The sequence below is a fragment of the Schistocerca serialis genome, chromosome 1, assembly GCF_023864345.2.
Source record: "Schistocerca serialis cubense isolate TAMUIC-IGC-003099 chromosome 1, iqSchSeri2.2, whole genome shotgun sequence".
In the NCBI taxonomy this organism is placed as follows: domain Eukaryota; kingdom Metazoa; phylum Arthropoda; class Insecta; order Orthoptera; family Acrididae; genus Schistocerca; species Schistocerca serialis.
Genome location: NC_064638.1, coordinates 20,124,022 through 20,148,211, shown reverse-complemented (window position 1 = coordinate 20,148,211; position 24,190 = coordinate 20,124,022). Strand labels below are relative to the sequence as shown.

At 42.2% G+C, this 24,190-nt stretch overlaps 1 protein-coding gene across 3 annotated transcripts in view; it reads right to left on the bottom strand.

Annotated features, from left to right (window-relative positions):
* LOC126460663 (serine/threonine-protein phosphatase 2A 56 kDa regulatory subunit gamma isoform) overlaps window positions 1-24,190 on the bottom strand; it is a 338,372-nt gene that overhangs the window by 36,322 nt on the left and 277,860 nt on the right. For all 3 annotated transcript variants that reach the window (XM_050095932.1, XM_050095933.1, XM_050095934.1), the window contains 4 exons: window positions 16,113-16,326; window positions 9,923-10,042; window positions 9,716-9,843; window positions 553-654 (listed from right to left, as the gene is read on the bottom strand). In XM_050095932.1, coding sequence (XP_049951889.1) covers window positions 553-654; window positions 9,716-9,843; window positions 9,923-10,042; window positions 16,113-16,326 — 564 coding nt within the window. The remainder of the gene's footprint in view (window positions 1-552; window positions 655-9,715; window positions 9,844-9,922; window positions 10,043-16,112; window positions 16,327-24,190) is intronic.

Below are 24,190 nucleotides of genomic sequence, written 5' to 3'. Positions count from 1 at the left end.
TGATCCAGGAATAATAGATTTTGTTTCTTTAATTCCAGCCTGTGTTCCCAAAAATTGTCGTCGTACTATCAATTTTGGTCTGTATTGACAGTCTTCAGATCTGCAGGAAAAGGGGAACAAAACACAACTAATGGACAAATTGCATCTTGTAAACTATAAATTATGACAAAGTAAAAGGTACTAATTCCATACACATAGAATACATGAGCTTAAAAATGTGACAAAACACACCTGTCTAAAATATTGTGACATTGTCGACAGTGAAAACAAAACTACAAAAATATTTTCATATATTATTAGCTCTATTCTATAATGCCTATGTTAATTTTGTCTTATCTCTCATGATGATGTCACTGACTTTATTACATAAGAATATATCTTAAAAAGGTATGTTCTGTCAAATTTTTAAGCTAATCTATGTATGGAGCAAGTACCTTTTTATTAAGTCATAATTAGATTACAAAATGTAGAATGCCAAAATCAATAGTGTGGCACTTTTTTTGAACACAGACTGGAATTTAATATTGCTGTAAGTAAGTGAAATATACTTACTTAAGTCTTTCCTGTTTGAACTGCTGTGTACACTCATCGAAAAGTTTCTGATTGATCTCCATGAACAACTTCAGAGCATTATATATTAATCCATGTATTGTCCTAAATAACATAAATTACAAAATTAATACAACTGTTGCATATGTTTACTTTTCATTACATTCAAACTTTCCGAAACCTCAGCTCATCCAGATTGTATGTATGAATTATTAACTCATGGCTTTCCAATATTTTAGAATTTGTCCCAAAAAAAAGTCTTCAGAGTTAACAGGAAACCTATGTACATACACAAATCAAGAAATTAGTTGTACAATATGCTACCTTTAAGATTAGCATACATCTGTGTTAACTTTTTTTTTCCCTTTTTTCACTTCATACAAGAAATCATATTACTTTTCCCAATTTTTTCTCCTCTTTACAATGGTATATTGGGATATACAAAAACTTACACTTCCTTGACCATTTCATTCCATCTACCCTGGAGGGCTCAATCTGACAGTGTCCTAATTTCTCTATTAACATATACGAATAATCCCACAATGAAGAGGCAGCAATCAGCAATCCTGCAGAGATGCTGCTGCTCACTGTTACATCTCGGTAAATGCACATTCGAATCTGTCACAGTTTATATTGTGTTATTCAGGAAATATTCTTTGTGCATGAAAGATGTATTCAAACCTATCTCGCCAGCATGAACTTTCTGACAAAGAAATGTTGTGTCTCCAAGAGAATTATGAAGCTGAACTGGAAACTACTTCACAGGTGAAGATGAGGATCTTGTAACAGAGACAAGTGAAGATAAAGACACTGCGAATAAGGAGAGATCAGTGGAGGAGGATTCAGATACTAATTGATGTCAATTCTCACCTCTTCAATCATCACAGCATACCCAGTTGAATGCCTCTACAAAAATGCTTGCACGGGATGGAACCAAGTGGGAGACAGACAATTTACCAAATGCTCAGAAAGTCCTAAAATCAATGATTGGACTGTCTCACTCCAGGAATTAAAAAGTTGATAGTCTTCAGATACATTCGTATTGTCATTTGCACAAACGATGTTTCTGCAGATGACCTTCGGCCACGTTCTTGGGGCCATTTTCATCAACAATGTTATGCCAAGAGTGAGGTTTCCGAAGTTTCTCAGATTTTTCTATTTCGATGAAAAATCAATCTAAGCTGAATGCCTGCCAGCCAACAAATTCACTCTTGAATCTGAAATTAGAGGAAAGTTCATGGAAAACACTAGTCATTCTTACTGCACCGTAGAAAATATTACCAAGCAAAACACTACAAACTTTTTTTTCAAATGGCCTATAAAACTGACAAATATGGTTCCAAATTCTGGACTGCTGCTAACGTAGCAACAAAGTATATACGTAAAGCTTTCCCATACCTCAGAAAACAGGATGCATATAGGGAAAAGCAACCACTCAATGTCACTGTCCTGCATCTCGTGGAGCCATTTCTAAATCAAGGGACAAACACGACAATAAACAACTTATTCATGTCTCTTCAAATGTCTAAACAGCTCGGGGAAAAGAAAACATTAGTTGCCACAAAGAACAAGATCCACTGTGAAATCGATGACGAGGTAAAGAAGTCAAATGCTGAAATACAAAACCCCACTATCACATACCAGACCTACAACACAGACTGCACCAGGAGTGTATTATTCTGAGTACACTGCTTTCTGAAGCAGCAATGATCAATGAAGGAAAGAAGAAATCTGAAACCATAACATTATATAAAGCAACAAAATAAAGGACGGATGTCATTGATCTAATGAATTGTAAATATGCTACAAAGACTGCACGTAGGAGAGGGCCGACGTGTATCTTCTACATCATCTTTGACATGGCTGCAGTACACTGAACTGACGAAAGTCACGCGATACCTCCTAATATTGTGTTGGACCATCTCCTGCCCTGCATAGTGCATTAATTTGACGAGGAATGGTCGTGAGAAGTTGTTGGAAGTCCCCTGCAGAAATAATGAGCCATTCTGCTTCCATAGTCACCCATAAAACAAAAGAGTATATTGAGCCATTCTGCCTCTATAGCTATCGATAATTGCGAAAGTGTTGCCAGCACAGGTATTGTGCACAAACTGAACCTCTGATTATGTCCCATAAACAATCTATGGGATTCATGTTGAGTGAACTGGGCAGCCAAATCATTCACTCAAATTGTCCAGGATGTTCTTCAAACGTATTATGAACAATTGTGGCACTGTGACATGACACATTGTTTGGGAACACGCAAGTCCATGAATGGCTGCAAACAGTCTCCAAGTAGCCAAACATTACCATTTCCAGCCCACCGTCAGTTCAGTTGGACCACAGGACTCAGTCCATTCTATGTAAACACAGCCTGCAGCATTACAGAGTCATCACCAGCTTGCACAGTGCCTTTATGACAACTTTGGACCATGGCTTTGTTGGGTCCATGCCACACACTAACCTCAGTATCAGCTCTTACCAACAGAAATCTGGACTCATCTGATGAGGCCATGGTTTTTCTAGTCGTTTAGGGTCATGTAAATATATTTACAAAGTAGTAGCAAACAAGAAAATGGAAAGGAAGTTTATACTTCAACTGACGAATGAATTCAAGGGGGAAAGGACAAAGAAAGAACAGATAAAGAAGAAGACGGAAGAACAAAATGATCTTGAAAATGGAAAAAATGTCAAATCAGGCTCCGAAAAGGCAACAAGACCAATGACAACTGTGTAAAGAGCCAGGCAGTTTTGTGCATAAAATGTGCACATAAAACAGAAATTACCTATGATAAGTGCACTAGCAGTTTCCAATTACTGGAGTAAAAGGTAAAACAAAATTGTGTGTAGAACACACGTGAGTATAATATGGAGCACATGAGGTCTGTTCAAAATATCGTAGGACTTTGTCCAAAAATTCACCTACATTTATCTTTTACTTATTGTATATGGTCTCCTTTGAAATCTCTCTTTTGCAATCGATACATCATTCCCAACATAGTTTTCACTTCTGGAAGCAGTCTCGGTACACCTTTCGCTGGATCGCGTTAAACGTCATTTGCAAATTTTCTTATATCTCGTCTATGTCACAAATCTTCATACTTTCAATGTGGTTTTCAACTTTGGAAACGAAAAAAGTACGCAGGCCCCAGGTATGGAGAGCACGGAGGATGAGGCAGCACAGTGATTTTGTTTTTTGCGCCATAGTCACACACCAACAGGGATGAATGTGCAAAAGCATTATCGAGATGCAAGACCCGTGAACTGTCTTGCCACATTTCAGGCCATTTCCTTGTCACATTTTCTTGCAGGCATTGCAATACATCCCAATAGTACAATCGATTAGCAGTTTGTCCCTGTGGCACGAACTGATGATGAACTAATCCTTAAAAGTCAAAGAAAACTATCTGCACCGCTCTGACATCTGACCTGACCTGACCTGACCTGACCTGATGAGCTGTTTTGCCTTGGACACCCTTTCTCAATCCACTGTGAAGACTGAACCTTGGCCTCAACACCGTAACCATAGATCCATGTCCTTTCACCAATTGTGATTCTCTTAAGGAAAATCTCATTCTCATTTGCACGATCCAAAAGCTTTTTACACATTGCAAGGAAAAGGTCTTTCTGGTCTTGACTCTTGAGCCGCGCAACGAACTTGGCGGCAAAACGATGCATTCCAATATGCTGTGTCAGGATTTCATGACACGATTCAATTGAAATGTTACATTCTTCTGCAACCTCTCGAATAGTCAGTCTTTGATTGGCAGTAAGTTTCATTGACAGTCCTGACACAAGCATTCTTGATAGACGTCTAAGGATGTTCTGAATGAGGGTCATCTTTAATTTCCATCTGGCCATTTTAAAACTGTGTGAACCATTCATAACATTGAGTATGGGTTAAGCATTCCTAGCCATAGGCTTCCTGCATCACTGGACGTAGGTATTTGAAGGTTTTCTTGAGTTTCACACAGTATTTAATGCAGACACATTGCTTCTCTTATTCTGCCATCTCTAAATTTGCGTACTGTGTGATACAACGTTCTACCCAATACAACCCTGAGCAATAACTAACTGACAAACAACATTAAAACTTCCAGCAGCTACACATTAAACACAGGCATGTGCAGGAATGCCAACCGCATTTCACATCAACATACCAATGATGCAAAATTATGAATGTTCTGGAATTTTTTGAACAGACCTCATATACTAAATGTGTCTAGAAAGCTCTACAAATAATCAATTTACAAATTTCTACATTTTACGAGCTTGTTAGCATGAACAACAATAATTTAGTAACATAATTTTGTCAAAATGATTAAGTAATGAACTAAATATTTTATTAAATATTTTTCGTAACTTACACATAGGTAGGGAGGTAACATACACTAAAATTAAGTACTCATTTAAGTCAAATACGAAAATATTTGATGCAGGATCAAAATGACCTGCTCAGCACTGACTGAATATGTTTAGAGTGACACCATAACTAAGGCAATAAAGGGATAACGCACACGCACACGCACACACACACACACACAAAAAGAGAGAGAGAGAGAGAGAGAGAGAGAGAGAGAGAGAGAAGTTAGATACTGGCAGTTTGTTGTATATAGTATGTTGATCAACTTTGAGAACCAAGGTGGGTGGAAAATCACATTGCAGAGTTGTCTGTAATCAAAGTAGAATGAAATCTGTCACTCAGGAACTCCAGTGAGAAAGAATGTAGTGACAAAAATTCCCACAGAGAGGTTTACGCGTAAAAAGAAGTGCAAAATGTTTTGTTGTGAATTAAAGGATGTGCACTTGTTTTAAGTAATAACTATTTATGTATGGATTTATAGATTTCGTCTAGTTAGATGTATTTGTGAGTAGCCACAATAAACAAATATTGTGCAAAGAAATCCCACTATGATGGTGTATGTTTTGCATTTTTCATATGCTCTCATTGTGCTGCATTCGACACCGGAAAGTAATACGGATCATCACACACTAACTATTGAGTCCAGGATTTGTACAATGAAAGATTCACCACTTAGTAGGTAAAACACTGAAAGTACATTCAATTAATTGTTGAGCCTAATTATGCATAAACAACTGATATCAGAACTTCAATTATTACCACAATATGGATACTTCAGATGTTCTGAAAGAGAGATAGCATCACCAACGATCTGATATATGCTGTTCCCTGTTTTTGTAAATATCTGGTAAATAGTTCAATCTTTGGAAATTGCATTATCACTCCATTTTCCGAAGGACATCGCATCAATGTTGTTGAAATTTTACTGTGCACACGAGATGTGACCAAAAACTAACAGGAGTTTTAAAAATTTTGCGGGCTTTATGCAGCCAATTTTCAAATACTTTTTATCATGTTGGTACGCACGTTCCTGAAGTACGTATACATTTTCAGCTGTTCTGAATATTTAGTTTATTATTGACAGCCGAAACGGTTGTACGTGTTTTCAAGAGCACGGCAAATTTTTACTTTCAGAAAAGTAGTATACAAAGACTTGCATTAAATTTTGCTTGAAAAATGGAAAAATGCAGCACTGCATTCGAAATGTTGACTGTGGCTTCTGGTGAATTTACTACAGGACAAGAGTTTATAAGTGATAACATTTAAAAGAGGGTACGGGACATGTTAAAGGTGACGACTGCCCAGAGCTCCATAGCACATCATTACTTATGAAGAAGTAAAGAAAATGTGACAATTTTCTTCAATTACAGTGGGACAGAGCATCACGAGTTCCCGCCTTACGATCAAATGGTCATTAAGGAATACATCCTGGAAGTTAAGCACCGTTTGTGTGAAGTAAGCAAAAAAAAATAACCACAACTGTGGCAAAAACACAAATGGAAATTTTGTCGTGATAATGCTACTGCACACACTTCAACGCTTGTCCGTAATTTTTTCGCAAAAAACAAAACCATTATGTTGCCTCAATCACCGTATGCACCAAAAACAGCCCTTGTGAATTCTTTCTGTCCCTGACACTGAAGAGAACCATGAAAGGACATCTGTTTGATAAAAACGGAATCATTAAAGAACCTTTCACCAAAATGACAAGTGAGTTTCAGAAGTGCTTCCAAGACTGGAAAAAGCACTTGCACAAGTGTATTAAATCTGAGGGGGATTGTTCTGAAGGGGGCAAAGTAGTTGTTGATGATGAATAAATGAAGATTCTTTAAGAAATACAAAAATTTCTGTTACTCACTGATCACGTCTCACGTGCCATCAATAGTACTCGTTCAGTTTGATAACTGTGCACACTTTTCAAGCATTACTGCAACTGTCGAAGGGAGGACACAAATCCGTCGTCTTCTGGGGAAATAGCTCCTGACACCTGTACTGTGGGATGGAAGTAAGCTGGGTGGCGACTCCATTTTGCCCTGGGCAACATTCACGCGGCCACCTTTGGGTCCAGTGGAGCTCATGCAGGGCATCATGGCAGTCTAGGAGGATGAGGATCGTACACTGGTTGCAGATCAGGTATACCACGATATGACCATCATGTTTCCTGACAGCAGTGGCGTTTTTAAACCAGATAATGCACCATGTCGCAAGGCCAGGAGTGTGATCGAGTGGTTTCAGGAACACAGTGGTGAGTTCTGAACACATTGGGAATGTGACAATTTGGTGTCCAGAGCATACACGGATAACCAAAACTGTTAGCATAAATCAAGAAGCTGCTGTTTAGTTTGTTCAGACCAAGACTTGTCCATGCCCGTTACAACTGAAAGAATAGTCACAGTTTTCGCACTGACACAATTCTCAATAACAATATTATGAAAAGGGCAGGGGAGTTGCTACTCACCATATAGTGGAGATGCTGAGTTGCAGACATGCACAACAAAAAGACTGTCACAAAATAAGCTTTTCGCCAAGAAGGTCTTTGTCAAAATAGACCACACACACACACACACACACACACACACACACACACACACACACGCACAAATCACACACACGACTGCAGTCTCTGGCAGCTGAAGCCACACTATGGGCAACAGCAGCAGTGCTTGATGGGAGATCACCTGGTTCAGATTCATTGTAACATCTTTGCAATATGCATCGAGAGTTAGGACACCCTATCCCCATTCCTCCAGAACCTCAACAGCTTCTCCCTTGTTCACTTCAGATGGTGCTACTTAACCAAACAAGACACCTACCTAGATGTTGACCTTCACCTCAAAGATGGCTACATCAGTACCTATGTTCATATCACACCTACTGCCACCTGTTCCATACCAAGAAGTCCCTTCCCTACAGCCTAGCCGCCCATGATCGTGGGATCTGCAGTGGCGAGTGGTCCCTCTCAAAATGTACTGAGGTGAGGCCTTTACGGACCATTATTATCCTCCCAACCTTGCACAAAAACAAATCTCCCATGGCTTGTCTTTCCAGTCACCCACCACCTCCCAAAATTTCATCATCCGACCACATAGGAGCATTTCCCTCGTAATTCAGTGCCACACAGGATTGGACCAACTGAATTACATTCTCCCCACATGGTTTTGACTATCTTTTGCCGTGCCCTGAAATGAGAAATGTCTTGCCCACCATCTTTCCCACCCCACCCCTCCCACTGAACCTACACAATATACTTGTCCATCAATACACATCCCCTCCTTCCAGCCCCTTACCTCATGGGTCATATCACTGTAATGACCTAGCTGCAAGATCTGTCCCATACATCCTCCTCCCACCATCACCTAATCCTGTCCAGTCACCATCATCATCTATCCCACCAATGGCAGGGCTATCTGTGAAACCAGTCAAGTGATCTACAAACTAAGCAACCACTGTGCTGCACTGTATACAGGCACGACAACGAAGAATGGCCACCGAAAACTACGGCCAAAAAACAAGTGGACTATCCTGTTGCTGAACATGCTGCCAAGCACGACATTCTTCATTTCAGTGACTGCTTCACAGGCTGTGCCATATGGATTCTTCCCACGAACACCAGATTTTCTGAATTGTGCACAGGTGCGAACTATCCCTGCAATATATCCTGCGTTCCCCTAACCCTCTTGGCCTCGAACTTTGTTAGTCATTGTCCTCACCTATCTAGTGTCTTCCCCGTTCCCATTCCAGCACTGCATAGCCCTCGATTCCACCAGTATTTTCACTTCTGTCCTTTTCCACTATGCCCACCCCTCCTCTCCCCCACTCTCCGGCCAACCTCCCACCCGTACCTAGCACCCCTACCCTCTCTCCATCTCGTCTCTACATGGTCATGAGCAGCACTCCAGCATGCCCCACCCCCAGCCTGCCTTCCCGCTCCTCCCCATCTCAGCCTGCTCCTTACCACCACCCAGTTGCCTCTCCCATCACACACTGCTGCTGCTCATAGTGTGGCTTCAGCTACCAGAGACCGTAGTCGTGTGTGTGTGTGTGTGTGTGTGTGTGTGTGTGTGTGTGTGTGTGGGCGCGCGCGCGCGAGTGCTCGCTCTATGTTGGCGAAAGCTTATTTTGGGACAGTCTTTTCTTGTGCCTATCTGCAACTCAGAATTTCCACTATATGGTGAGTAGCAAACTATTTTTTCATAATATTGTTACATTCCTACCTGGATTATCCATCGTTTCCAGATTCTCAATAAAACTTTTCAGAGTACGAGACTGCACTCTCAATTCAATTTCAGCCACTGTTGCAATCAACTACCAATGTGCATTGGAACAGTGAACAACACAATGGCACAAACACACCCAGAAGTGTTGAAGATGGCGGTAGCCACAAAAGTCTACACTTGGACCCAGCACTATGATTTGACAATTAACGGTACGTATGTTCACTGGTTAAAATATTTGTAGTAACTTTTTCCTGAATCTGCCCCCCCCCCCCCCCCCCCCCCCCTGTGGATTGATCAAATCAATGGCTACTACAATATAAAGATTAAAGTAACAAAGTAATTATAATTGATAAACATGTTATACAAAACACTAGCCTCCACCATGCCTATTTCTTTTTTTCCTGTCACACCAATTCCAGATCTAGCAGCTATAAAACATGGGCGTTCTGTCATACGACTATTGGCACACTCAATTTCAGCTTCCATTTTGATGAACAGCATACAATTGAAGATTTGAAAATGTCAAGTAGTAAGCAATTGCCAGTGTACTAATATTTCTATGTACACGTAAGTTTGAATTACTTACTTGTTCCAGTGAGATTTTGAATTGCGATACAGAGAAGGAAACATGATTGGAAGTATAACAGCAGCATTGTCATTTATCAGAGACATAATGTATTCGTTGTTCCAGTAATAAAGGGCCCGTTCTGCCACCTAAATGGAACAATTTCAATGTATCAATGCCAGAATTGTATCTACAAGGCGTAAGCAGCATATGCTAATTTCACAGTACCTGGAAATGTGGGCTGGAAACACATTTAGCTAGTTGACGAAACAATGGATCCATCACTTTCTGAAATTCTGCTGGTTCAATAACATCCAGAATTTCTTCCAATTCATTCAGGTACATTACCTGCAAGATAAACAACAGACATTAAATTCATGTTCAAGACACTGTAAGTAGACTATTTATTATCATCGTTGATAAGCGATGATTGGCAACTATTGCTACTTATTAAGAAGTGATAAGAAACTACTTTGTTACAGTCAACGTAAAGACACAACACAACGAAGACCTTAACAGTTGGTATTTGTATTTTTGAGAGTTTTTTTGTTTTGCTGGCATTAGACTGTGGTCTGAGGCACATTTCTCTGTCTAGCGTTTTGCTCCAATGCTGGAGATGACCATTAGAGGCTATAGCAATTCAGAAAGCAGTTACAATCTCAAATAACTCAGCAAACCTAATTTTAACATTATAAGTAGAAATAATATGTAATGAGCAGTTGTTTAAAAAGACAATTTTATAGTTCTAGATAGATGCACTTAATGTGGGTATCACCCATTTCTCAGACAAAGTCACCCTGCCTGCATAGGAGGTAGAGTTCTTTTCACTTTTGGCATCATACGTATCAATGTTCATCATGGCGAAGATGCACCTCATCTTTTTCAGGACGCTTGTTGGTCATTTAGCTTTACAGGGTGGGACTCTTGATTATAACCAAACATATGACAACCATTTTCTTTTGGGGTCAAATTTGTATAGCCATGCTTCTTCACTTGTTACATTATTAAATAATGCTTCCGACTTCCCTGAATCAAATTTTCCTAGTTTTTGCCTGACAGAATTCAACAGCTTTTCTTAGTTAGCAAATAGATAATGTATCAAATTTTTAAACCTAAAGGCTCTCAAGACCAGACCACTGCTAATCAAATTCCATAGTGCACTCAATTTTCAGGGAACCCATAAATCAGTTCATTGGTACATCTAAGCTCATTTTCTTCATTAGGGCCATGGCCAGCTGTCTTCTTCAAATTTATTTTCGAAGTGTTTTTCTAACATTTGAGCTTTGTAAAGTGGTAAATACTACTGCTTTGGAAGATGAGTTGCGAACGTCCTAAAAACTGATTTGCATTCAGTCTTATCCCGAAAGCAAATAAGGACTAGTGTTCTACCTGTTAGCTGAAGCTTATGTGGAATGAGACGCCTCTCGAGGGAATTCTCACAAATTCTTCTCCTGCTCATAAATGCGATGATAAATGCAAAACTCTCATATGTCTTAGTGTAAAATCTAATAAAAGCAGTTGATGGACATGTTAATTATGAACCTTCGTGGCGGATTAAAACTGTGTACCGGACCGAGACTCGAACTCGGGACCTTTGCCTTTTGTGGGCAAGTGCTCTACCATTTGAGCTACCCGAGCATGACTCACGCCCCATTCTCACAGCTTTACTTCCACCAGTACCTCATTTTTTTAAACTGTCTGTTTCACACAAAATAAATTGCTGGCTACTTCTGCAATGTCCACAACAACTGGCAGTGGCCAGATCTGTTACAAATCAGCATTCTGTTCCTTCATTTACACTGATGTGTCATACGGGGATTTTGACTGCAAAATTTCACAATTATGACACAATGTATGAACATAAGGGAGGGGGGATCTTGAAAGTATTTTTTGAAATGATAATCTGAGAATGGGTCTTCCAAAATACAACTTTTGCAGTAAGACACAATCTTAATATCATTTACTGTAAAATGGCCAAGTATACTGTTGAAATAATCACCACATTAATACATGCAGTTTGCAATTTATTGTTTCCAGGTATGTAATTTTATTTGGGGATCTATGTAATTTAATCTCCTCACTGAGAAGCCGTGCAAAAAATAAAGGAGAAATTTGGAAAGGAAATTAAGGTTCAGGGGGAAAAAATAAAAACTTTGCAGTTTGTTGATGACACTAATTATGTCATAGATGGTTAAGAAATTGTAAGAGCAGTTGGAAAAATGAATGGTACCATCAAAAGATTATCAGAGCGGTTGGAGATAATGGGCATGCGTGCACGAGGTGTGCCTGTTTGTGTGAATGTGTTTGTATTTTCTGAAGGAGGTTGTGTGTGTGTGTGTGTGTGTGTGTGTGTGTGTGTGTGTGTGTGTGTGTGGGCGCGCGCGCGGAGGGGGGGCGAATTACACCATCACAAATATTATTGCAAAGAACACTGCATTTTGGAATAGAAACTTGCACGCAATCGTGCTGCAATTAGATTGTTTCTGATTGCAAATCAGTAGATAGATTGTCTGGAAGTGGCAGTGAAGTAAATAAAGGCTTGTTCAAATGAAACTGCCAATACCTTAGACCATGGATGATTGTTTGTTTGTTTCGTTGTAAGGCGCAAAAAACAACTGAGGTCGTATGCGCCCAAGTCAAAACTATAGAATGCATACTCAGAGACAAGGCAAACTACTATATGTCAGTCCCAATGGACAGAATAGGAAACATCTAAACATGGCATGGGATGGGGGATCATAGAAAAATGGAGATCCAAAACTAAAAATTAAATGTCCTTCACCAAATTGCTTCGATAGATAAAAAGTAAAACCCAGGCGACTGCCAGTGTCATTTGCTAAAACAGCTGATAAATCAAGTGGCAAACCCAAGATGCAACGTAAATCAATAATAATAATAATAATAATAATAATAATAATAAAAAAGGGCATTCCAGTAGGTAGTCGCGGACCATTAAAACTTGGGTGCAATGCGTACAAAGTGGTGGGGCAGTGCCAGTGAGCAAATTATGGCTAAAAAGGCAGTGCCCAATATGCAGTCGAGTTAAAATAATCTCCTCCCGGCTGGAGGGCCGAGAGGGGGTCGTCCAAGGCACTGGGAGAGGCTTAAGAAGCCGAAGCTTATTCCCATGAAGGGAGGCCTATTGGCAATGCTCAAGGGACACCACCGCCTGTCAGACGGCAATGCAGAGATCATCGGAGGGAATAGAGATACTCACAGGCTGAGGTAAGAGGACTGCAGCCTCGGCAGCAGCCTCATTTCCTGGTAGACCGACATGACCAGGGACCCACAGAAACATGACATTGGCTCCACCAGGAGTAAGCAAATGACAGTTTTCCTGCACCCGCTGCACTAAGGGATGAGCAGTGTACAGCGCACAGAGACTTTGGAGGGCGCTGAGCGAGTCTGAGCAGAGTACACAATTGGGAATGCTGTGTCACCGGATGTACTCTGTGGCCCGATACAAGGTGAAAGGCTCGGCTGTAAGTACTGAGGAGTGGGCCGGAAGACAATATCGAACGACACTGGTGCAAATGACGAATGCACATCCGACCCCACGGTCAGCCTGAGAGCCATCAGTGTATACAAAGGTACTATCGCTAAGTTCCATGCAAAGGTCATGAAACTGGAAGTGATAGACCAAGGCTGGAATAGTGTCCTTGGGAAGGGAATGAAGGCCAAGGTTAACATGGGGCACTTCACGAAGCCAAGGTGGTGAAGGGTTCACACCCACAGGGAAAGTTGCAGGTAGCGTGAAATTAAGCGCCATAGCAAGTGGTGACAGCAGATGCCAGAGGTAACAGGGAAGCGGGACGAGCCCCATACAGACGATGTAAGGAATCATCAAAGTAGGAGGCATAGGAAGGGTGGCCACGCATGGAAGACAAACGGAATGCATACCTGCAGAGGAGAAAGTCACGGCGGTAGGTCAGTGTACAGACTCTCAACTGGGCTGGTGTAAAAGGCACCCGTGGCCAAATGGTTACCACGATGGTGGATAGGAAGAAGAAAAAAGAGGATCCTAACGCCAATGTGGAGGAACGAGTGGTGAAGGGAAACAAACACTGGAAAAAAAAGAAAGTTGAGACTGTTTGCAAGTCAGCAACAGAATGCAGAACATTCACAATAATATCCCAGACACGTTTCCCAAGGGATGGGGAAAAGGAATAGCAAGAGGATAGACATGCAGCACAGAAGGGAAAAAGTGCTGCAAAGGCTGAGGCCCCATGGTGGCCAAGCACAAACTCGCCAAAGAGCTGCGAGCCCCTTTGGGGGAGAGGGGGGGGGGGGGGGGGGGGGGGGGCCATGGGTGATACAGTACGTTAAAAACTAACATACTAGGGACGGAATTCATTTGCAGGCAAGTTCTGGAATTTTGTTGCATTTATCTTAACTATAATATCTTTAGCAAAGGTTTCCATTTCGCAATGGGGAAATCTAGAGCAAAGTTACGTTCAACTGAAGGATATGTGAAAGGAAGTCTTCTCTATAATGACGTTTTCTAGTCTATTACGGTTCTTAACTTGTTATTGTTTCGGTATCTATGTTCACAGAGATTGTAGGACAAACACTTATTTTCTGTAAATAACAGACATTATGGATATAACAATAAAAATAATCAATTATTGATAAGATAATGTAAATGGACAGATAAAAAAATGTACTCACCAAGTGTCGGCAGGGGACCAACCACCCACCCACACACACACACACACACACACACACACACACACACACACACACACACACACACAGTATTTAACTTCTATGAGCTTTCGGAGTCAGTGGCTTCTTTTGGTGGAAGAGTTGAGGGGTTGGAAGAAAAAGGACTAGAGAGATTAAGGGAAAGGAGTACAGTTTAGAAAAGTCACCCAGAACCCCAGGCCTGGGGAGAGAGACTAGACAGGACGAGAAGGAAAGACTGGTTCAGTGAGTGATGAACCTCTAGCATTCCAAACCAAATTGGGAAGTTTCTCTGTGGCACACTACTACTGTTCTGTCAGGAGCTGAATGCAGCTGAGAGCTTCTCTATAATGCCTTATTCATTCGCAAACTCTTTATCATGTTTTATTAACTTGGTTGGTTGGTTTGGGGAAGGAGACCAGACAGCGAGGTCATCGGTCTGATCGGATGAGGGAAGGACGGGGAAGGAAGTCAGCTGTACCCTTTGAAAGAAACCATCCCAGCATTTGCCTGGAGCGATTTAGGGAAATCACGGAAAACCTAAATCAGGATGGCCGGACGCGGGATTGAACCGTCGTCCTCCCGAATGCGAGTCCAGTGTCTAACCACTGCGCCACCTCACTCGGTTTTATTAACTACTCAGTTCCTTGTTTATATATATTTTAATCAGCATTATCTAAGCTATGTAATGACCCATTACCTCTTATGGCACCACAGAACATGATAAAGAAATAAACTGTCAACAGTGTTTAAGATATAGTGAGACCAGATGGTACCCGGCAGATGATTCTTATCACAGCAGATGTGACACCCACGGGCAGACGGAATACATGCAGATCAGTTTCTTTGTGCGGAAGGAACGACAACTATCATAATGTAGATACTGCTAAAGGCTACTCGGCTCTTAGTGAACTACTCTTGATATCATCCAGACACCAAACTCGTCACATAATTATTTATAGTTTATTTAATTACATGCTGACACATAACTACTCCGCTTTACAGGTAAGGTATACGAATAAATTTGTGACAAGACAACCTTTTTATGGACCATCCAGAGGAAGCCTCAAAAAACACCAAACCCCTTGTATGGTTTGATGTCATCCTGACCTGGGTCCAGGTCCAAGACACCCTACTCTTATTTAACAACAGCCTCAATAACTCCTCTCCCATTCACTACACCTATCTGGATGTCAATCGCCACCTCTCTGATATCCATATCACCCCACCAATCATCTACTGCACTTGTATTTTGATTTTTATTGCTGTCATGCTTCGACAACAAAAAAATTGCTAGTATACAGACTGGCCAACCATGGACAGCACATCTTCTGTGACGAGAATTCCTTAGTCCAGTATGCTGTCTGTCTCATGAAGACCTTAAAGGACAAGACAGTATTCCCCAACGTAGTCCATAGACAGGTTTCCTACAACGTATCCCTGCACACCCCTAATCCTCACATACAAGACAACTGAAAAGAAGTGCACACTGCAAAGGCTTCATGAATTGTCAGTCATAGAAAATTCGGAAGCCTGAAAGGTGTGTGAGTGGGCGGGGAGGGGGGGGGACACTCAGCATATCATAATCAACTGCCATCTTCATAAATAAATCTCACCAACACTGCTTTGCATATACTAACACCTACTTCCAAAAAGTAACGCTAACTATAGCAATTTACAATTTGTATTTTAAAAATATCACTATCAAATTAAGATAATGTACAATAAATTTTACCTCCTTTGGTGAATGTGTCTTGGGCCAGAACTTGAGGAGCGACCTTATGACTGGCTCCGTGAGGGACGCGTCCTTCTCCAGGAACTGCACCACGCAGTAGGCCAGCTGTGGGTGGTACACAGACAACGACTTCACCTTGTGTAAAGGCAGCAGGACCTTCAACAGGAAGATTTTGTGCTCCTCCTTCAGAGGCAGTGCAAAACCGTTGATAATGCTGTCAACAAAATACAGAAGTTCTACTATTTAACAACTATCTATAAATAAGAAAACTTGTACAAACTTAACAAACGTATGTTTGACTTACCATCTGTTGCTGTATAAATGTTATTAAAGTTTCACTGTAACATATTTTGGCTCAGTCTCACCAAGAAATTTTATCTTATGCCAAGTTTGACACCACAAAACTTCGTTGCTGGCCCTATAATAGCTGTACCATCCAATATATCCCCCGTCGCTCACACCCCTTTATGACCCTACGTACATCGGTATATTTTTGCATCACAGAAACAGAGAAAGTCAACAACTTCCACATGCATGTAATCCAAATGCAGCAGGGTCACTGTTACCCTGAACACCAGACACAACAGCAATGAGGTCCCAGCGTTTTGGTACATGCTGAAGAATAAGACAGTGGACTACAAATGTGTAGAAAGTATCCATTAAGAATAATGGGAAACAAAGAACACAATTACTGTGATATGCTATCAGAAGAAAGAATGATTAATCAATAAACTACAAACACTGATTTATCATGCCAAAGACGGGCAATCATTCTGACAATAGTTTATGAATCTCATAGAGTATCAAATAAAAGCATGAAAATATAAATGCATTGTCATGTTCCATGTGCAACATGTTATTAACATGTTAGCAGTAGCTACAGAGACTTCAATACTGCAAGAGAGGAATAGAAAAATGTGAGTATTTTAATTATGAACACTTAACATCAGTCATGAATTCTTACTGTTTGGTCAGCTGAATAAATACTATACTGCACTGAGTTAAACCTTCTGAAACAAAAGTGTTGCTAACAATAGAAACATTTACTACCACTATTAGATCACAAACAAATATTTTCATTGTGTGTCTGGTGAATTTCATGTTTCACAAATATGAGCCAACAAAGTGGCCGTATCATATTCATGACTTATTAAGAAACTTTGTTATCACTACGGGCATTAATGAGGAGTATCCACAAAAACTGGACTGACAAAATATATTTCATGTGCAAAATTTTATATCTTATAACAGAAGATTACTACCTGAACTGATATATCACAAGCATCATTTTTCCTCAAATGTATTATTAATGATCACAATATGCTCTGCAGATGTGCTTGCAAAATTACATGACATGTGCATTGAACAGTAGGCATAGTTCATTTTTCCACAGCAAATCTGTAGAGTGTCTGTGCAGTTTATACTGTCAAGGATAGCAAAAGAAAATGCAAATGGCACATAAGTCTTGTGGAAATCTCATCTCATATCCTAACAGCTTTTCACTAAATATTTATTATTAATATATATATGGAAATTTCAGCATGTTTTCCTATTTAAGCACCTAATGACAGGATACAGCATAGGCTAGGGCAATGACACCTATATATATCAGACAATGTGTACCAAGAGGTGAACAAGAAAAGGAAGGTGAAACAAAAGGCCCAAAGCTGGCACAGCCTCAGCAAAGGAATGTTGCCTCTCTCTGGCCGAAATGATTGAGGAAAACTATGGGAATTCTACAGTGAGACAGCCCGATTTCTTCAAACACTGTGACTCCATCCAGTCCATTAAACTGAGCTTTCCAGTATCTCACTTTCTCTGCCAAAATCTTTATAGTTTGTCTGTGGTTCTGTAGTTCTACTGCTTCTATCTCACCTTCAATTACTTTTCCAATCTACTCCTTGGTTTCCTTTACTGTTTGCTCAACGTACAGACTGAATAATGTGCGTATGTGTGTGTGCACATGTGTGGGTGTGAGTGGGAATGGACGGTAGGATGATACAAGTTCCCCCACTTGCAGGTGGGAGTGGGATAGGGGTAAGATACTACATTGTCTCTCTCCCTTCTCAAATACTGCACCCCCTTTCACGTTGTCCTACTTCCACACCTGCAGTCTGATTTTTGTACAATTGTAGATAATGTTTCACTCCACAAATTTCATTCCTGATAAATTCACAACTGGAAAGATTGTATTTCCATAGTTACTAAATCAACAAATGCTATAAATGTTGGCTTGGATTACCTGTTCTGGTAATGAAATTAATTACATTAAATTTCACTAGTTCATGAATATGAGTTGCATGGGTTCTTATCATATATCCTCAAACCTAGAAACTTGACATTCTTTAATAGCATTTACATGTCTATTTTAGAAGCAGAATGACACCCTTCACACAACTGTGTGTTAAAAATCTATGTATTATATTTTATAGCAACTGAAAGATAATCTTTTATCATTTGTTATCATTTACGACACCCAACTATTGGATCATTAGTGCCTACACACTATTATTATTATTATTATTATACTATTATTGAGCCACGGAACATATATTGCATAATCAAATACACAAAAAAGTTGCAATGATGATGGTGATTATTGCTTTGCTTCTAGGGCACAAAAACATCTGGGAACATAAGTGCCAAGTCAAAACTATAGACCACAAAGACAGAGAGGAGCTAAAAAATGACTATGTCAATCCCAACTGACGTAAGACAAGACAGCTAAGAACAGGGATGTGGAGAAAGGGGTACAAAGGACACCATATAGAAATGGAGGTCCAAAACTAAAAACTAAATGGCCTCCGCCATATTGCTATGATGGTTAAAAAGTAAAACACGGTTGACAGCCCATGCATCATTTGCTTAAACAGTCAATACCTCAGACAGCAGACCCAAGCAGGAATGTAAACGGTTAAAAACTGGGCATTCCATCAGTAAGTAGAAGACAGTTAAAGCTTGGGCAGTGTGTGTACAATGTGGGAGGAGAGTGCCACTTAACAAATGACAATGGCTAAAAAGGCAAAGCCCAATACGTAACCTAGTTATAATGACCTCCTCCCGGTGGGAGTGCCGAGTGGAGGTCGTCCGAGCCACTGGGAGAGGCTTAATAATCCAAAGCTTATTCCCATGAAGAGAGGACCAAAGGCGATGCCAAAGTGACACCACCTCCTGACAGACGGCAATACAGAAATCATTGGATGGAATATAGGAACTAGTGGGCTGAGGTACGAGGACTGCTGCCTTAGCAGCAGCATCAGCAGCTTCGTTTCCTGGCAGATATGACCAAGAACGAACATAAACACCACAGCGGCTCCAACAAGAGTAAGAAAGTGACAGTTTTCCTTGACCCGTTGCACTAAAGGATGGACGGCGTACAGCGCACACGAACTTTGAAGGGTGCCGAAAGTGTCTGAGCAGAGGACACAATTGAAAAGTCTATGTCACCGGATGTACTCCGTGGCTCGATACACGGCAAAGATCTCGGCTGTAAATACTCAGCAGTGTGCCGAAAGCCGATATCAAAAAATGTTGGCACCAATGACGAATGCACATCAGACCCCACGGTCAGTCCGAGAGCCATCAGTGCAAAGGTACTATTGCGAAGTTCCGTGTGAAGGTTGTGAAACTGGAGGCGATAGACCAAGGCAGGAGTATTGTCCTTAGGAAGCGAAAGAAGGCCGAGGTTAACATAGGCCACTTCACGAAGCCAAGGTGGTGAAGGGTTCACACCCACAGGGAAAGCTGCAGGCAGTGTGACGTTAAGCCGCCAGAGAGAGTGCCAAATGCGGACTCTAGGAGGTAACAGAGTAGAGGGACATGCCCTATACTGGCGATCAAAGGAATCGTCAAAGAAGGAGGCCTAGGACGGGTGGTCACACATGGCAGACAAATGGGATGCATACCTGCTGAGGAGAAAGTCACGGTGGTAGGACAGTGGTAGTTCAGCAGCTTCAGCATACAGATTCTCAACCAGGCTAGTGTAAAAGGTGCCAGTGGCCGAACAGATGCCACGATGGTAGATAGTATTGAGACAGCATAAGAGGGATGGATGTGCAGACGCATAAACAAAGCACCCATAATCTAGTTTCAAACGGACAAAGGACCGGTACAAAAGGAGTAGGGTGGTTTTGATCTGCACCCCCAGAAAGTACCATTGAGGAAACGTAGGATGTTGAGGGTTTGCATACAGCGGGCTGCCAGGAAAGACACACGGGAGGAATAAGAATGTTTCCTATAGAGCATGAGCGCTAGGGATTTTGTACTTTCAACAAATGAAAGAGCAACAGGCCCAAGATGTAAAGATGGTGGCAGAAACCAATTGCAACGCCAGAAATTCATGAAGACAGTTTTGTCAGTGGAAAAACAAAAGCCATCATCAATGCTACAAGAGTAAAGAAGATAAAGACATCACTGAAGACGCCGCTCAGTGAGACAAGTCTGTGGAGAACTGCAACAGATGGAAAAATTGTCAACAGAATGGGAGCCGAGGATGCCAGGCTGGAGACAGGCCATTATAGGGTTAATGGCGATAGCAAATAGGACGACGCTCAGGCACATCCGCTTCCTGGATAAAGATATCCGACAAGGCAGAACCCGTACACACCTTGTAAACTCAGTCTTTTAAAAATTCATAAAGGAAATGGGGCAGGCGGTCACGGAAGCCTCACGTGTAAAGAGTATGGAGGTTACCGTCCTCCAGTAGGTGTCACACTGAAAAACACGGCCACAGGCTGGGATTTCTGCAGAAAACCATTCCTGACACAGGTGGACAAAGTGACGAGACGGTCAACCACAGAACAGCGAGCTCAAAATCCACACTGTGCAGTCATTAGTAAATTGCGAGACTCGAGCCACCGTACCAGCCAGGCATATATCGTATGTTCCATCACCTTGCAAACACAGCTGGTCAGAGAGATTGGGTGGTAGCTAGAAGGGAGGTTTTTGACCTTATCGGCCTGAGGTATGCGTACGACTGGCTTCACGCCAATGTCCAGGAAATGTGCCCTATGCCTAGATGCAGTTGTACGTGTTCAGCAGAAAGTGCTTGCCCGCACGAGAGAGGTGCTGCAACATCTGAATGTGGACGGCATTTGGCCCTGCGGCAGAGGATCAGGATGAACTGAGAGCACGACCTAGCTCCCTCATAGTAAAGGCTGCATTGTAGCACTCAAGATTCTGAGAAGACAAGAGTATTGCCCGAGCTGCCTGCGCTGGTTTCTGATGGAGGAAGAGAGGACGATAGTGCGAAGAGCTAGAAATTTCCGCAAAATTGTGGCCCGAGGTGTTGGAGATAACAATAGTGTCCACGATGACATTGTCTGCTATTGTCGGGCTGGAAATTGGCAAATGGATCTTGTTCCCAGAGAGTCTTCAGAGGTTGGCCGACATGACAGTGGAAGGGGTCGAACTGTTAAAAGAACTAGTGAATGAAATCCAGCTAGCTTTTTTGCTATCCCAAAGAACGCAACACTTTTCACACATCTGTTTATAATGAATGCAGTTTGCCATTGTAGGATAACAGATAAAAACACTGAGAGCACGCCTCTGCACACGAATTGCTTCGCGGCACGCCTCAATGCACCGAGGGACTGGGACACCGACGTGACAAAGACGAAGTGAAAGGAATGGAATGTTCCGCAGTAAGTATAATGTTTGTGAGACTTTCCACCTGGTAATCACAACTGGGGAAATCTTATTCTTCGAAGGTCGCCAGGGAGGAGAAAAGCCCCAAGTCACCCTCGGTAACCTGCCATTTGGGTGTGCAATGCAGGTGGGGTAAATTCAGCAAACGGATAGTACACGGGAAATGGTCATTCAAGTAGGTGCCAGACAGAACAGGCCACTCAAGACAATGGGTAATCTGGGCAGTGCAGAAGGATAGGTCCAAGTGGGAAAAGGTGTGTGAGGAGGTGGAAAGGAATGTGGCTGCTCCAGTGTTAAGGCAGAAGAGGTTGAGTCGATTGAGAAAATCAGCCATGAGGGCACCTCTCCGACAGCTTCTGAGAGAACCCCTAATGGGATGATGCGCATTAAAATCACCGAGTAGCAGAAATGGGTGATGTAGCTGCCCAATAATCTGAAGGAATTCTGCCCTAGTGACATCGAATGATGGAGGGACATAAATGGTATACAGGAGAAAAGTCAGGAGCAGAAGGAAAAGGTGAACTGCAACAGCTCGAAGACGGGTAGTTATCGAGATGGGTCGACTACAAATGTCATTCTGTGTAACCAGCATGAGACCCCCACGAGATGTAATGCTGACCTCAGGGGGAAGGTTAAAACGAACCGGGAAGAAGTGTCAAAGCTCAAAGTGCTCGTGAGGATGCAATTTTGTTTCTCGAAGGTAGAGTGCAAGGGGATGCTACGATACTAGAAGCAGCCGTAAATACTCTTTGTGGGACCAAAGGCTGCAAATGTTCCACCGAAGGAGAGTCACCTCGGCGGCTGCCAAGTGACAGCCTGAGAAGACTCTCTGCTACAGGGCACAGAAACAGGAAAATCCTGCTGCAGGAGGTCCACAGAAGCATCAGCTCGCTTGTGCTGTCAGTGTGGAGTCCCACGCAGAACAACAGTCGACGGTGCATACTGGCGACACGGAGGTGGCTGGGCTAAGGTATCGCACGGCAGCACTGTCGAAGAGGATCTTCAAGTTGGTGAAGGAGAAGACCGTTTGCCTTCGTTGGATTTTGAGCCTTTCTGTTTACCAGAGGAAGACTCAGATGTTGGTTGGCTCGATGGATGGACATAGGAAGTCTTCACAGGAGTACTACTCCTGTCCTTTTGGCCTACCGGTTGTGTAGCTGGTGGCTTTGCCCTTGGGATAAGTGTTTGATGGCTTGTTGCACAGCTCGATGAGAGGATGGCGATGCTACCTTGACACTGGGCGATTTCACAACCTCAGAGCTGTCCTTCGTGCAGTGAGACATAGCAAGAACAGAACTATATGTGCCAGATGGTAGAACACACCGATTCTGAATAGCCGACAACTTACAAGTGACTAGGTAAGGCACTTTTTCCTTTACCCGGATCTCCTGGAGAGCCCACTCGTCAAGATATATGGTACAATCCTGAGAGGAGGCAGCACGGCCGCCATTCAAATTGATACAGCGGGGAGAAGGGAGTGGACAATCGCCTTCGTGTGCATCCCTACCACAGGTTACACATTTGTCTGGGTGACGACAAAACATTCTAGTGTTGTTGGAACAATGACACTGGGAGCAGCATATTGGATTCGGAATGTATGGTCAGACTGTGATAATTTCATAGACTGTTTGGGTCTTTGACGGAAGCACCACTATCAGTCAAAGGTGAGAAAAAGAGTGCGGGTGGGCACTAAGGAGGAATCTACCTTTTTCATCGTCTGATGGATGGCAACAACACCCTGATCAAAGACGTACGATTGGATTTTGGTCTCGATCAGACCGTTAAGCAGCCTTGTGTATGTAACACCACGGGAAGAATTCAGAGTTCTATGGGCCTCGACACAAACAGGACAGCCTTGGGGAAGTGAGGTGACAAGCAGTTATTATGTTGAGAATCAAAAGTAGTCTTCAAAAGCGAAGTGCCATTCTGTAAATTAGAGCAGGATTTCACAGGGCTGGCAACTGCATCAACACCTTTCTGAATAATAAATGGATTTACTGTTGTGAAGGACCGCCCATCTTCAACACTTGAAACCATGAGGAACCGTGGTGCAGCTGGAAGGGTCTTTAAATCGTTAGCCTCATTCCGTTTATGTTTCGTAGATGCTGATTGTGAAGATGACTGACTCATTGCGAGAAACCCCCACGATTGCCAGTGTCTCCAATGGCATGCTCCTCCCATCTGGGGCCCTCGTCACAAGGGGGCACACCTGCCTTAGGTGATTGTTCACACCTCAGGTAGACCTCCTGAACATCTGACAGAGGAACCAATCTGCAATTTGGAAAGGTAGCCGCTCAGGCAATCATCCCTCCCTCAGCCTGGCCTGTACCAGGGGGTATGTGTGAACCCTACACGTCGACCTGAGACTGGGAATTACACGTTACCCAGTCACCTGTTACATGTAGACACGTGGGCTGGCTGTCAGGAGCGCA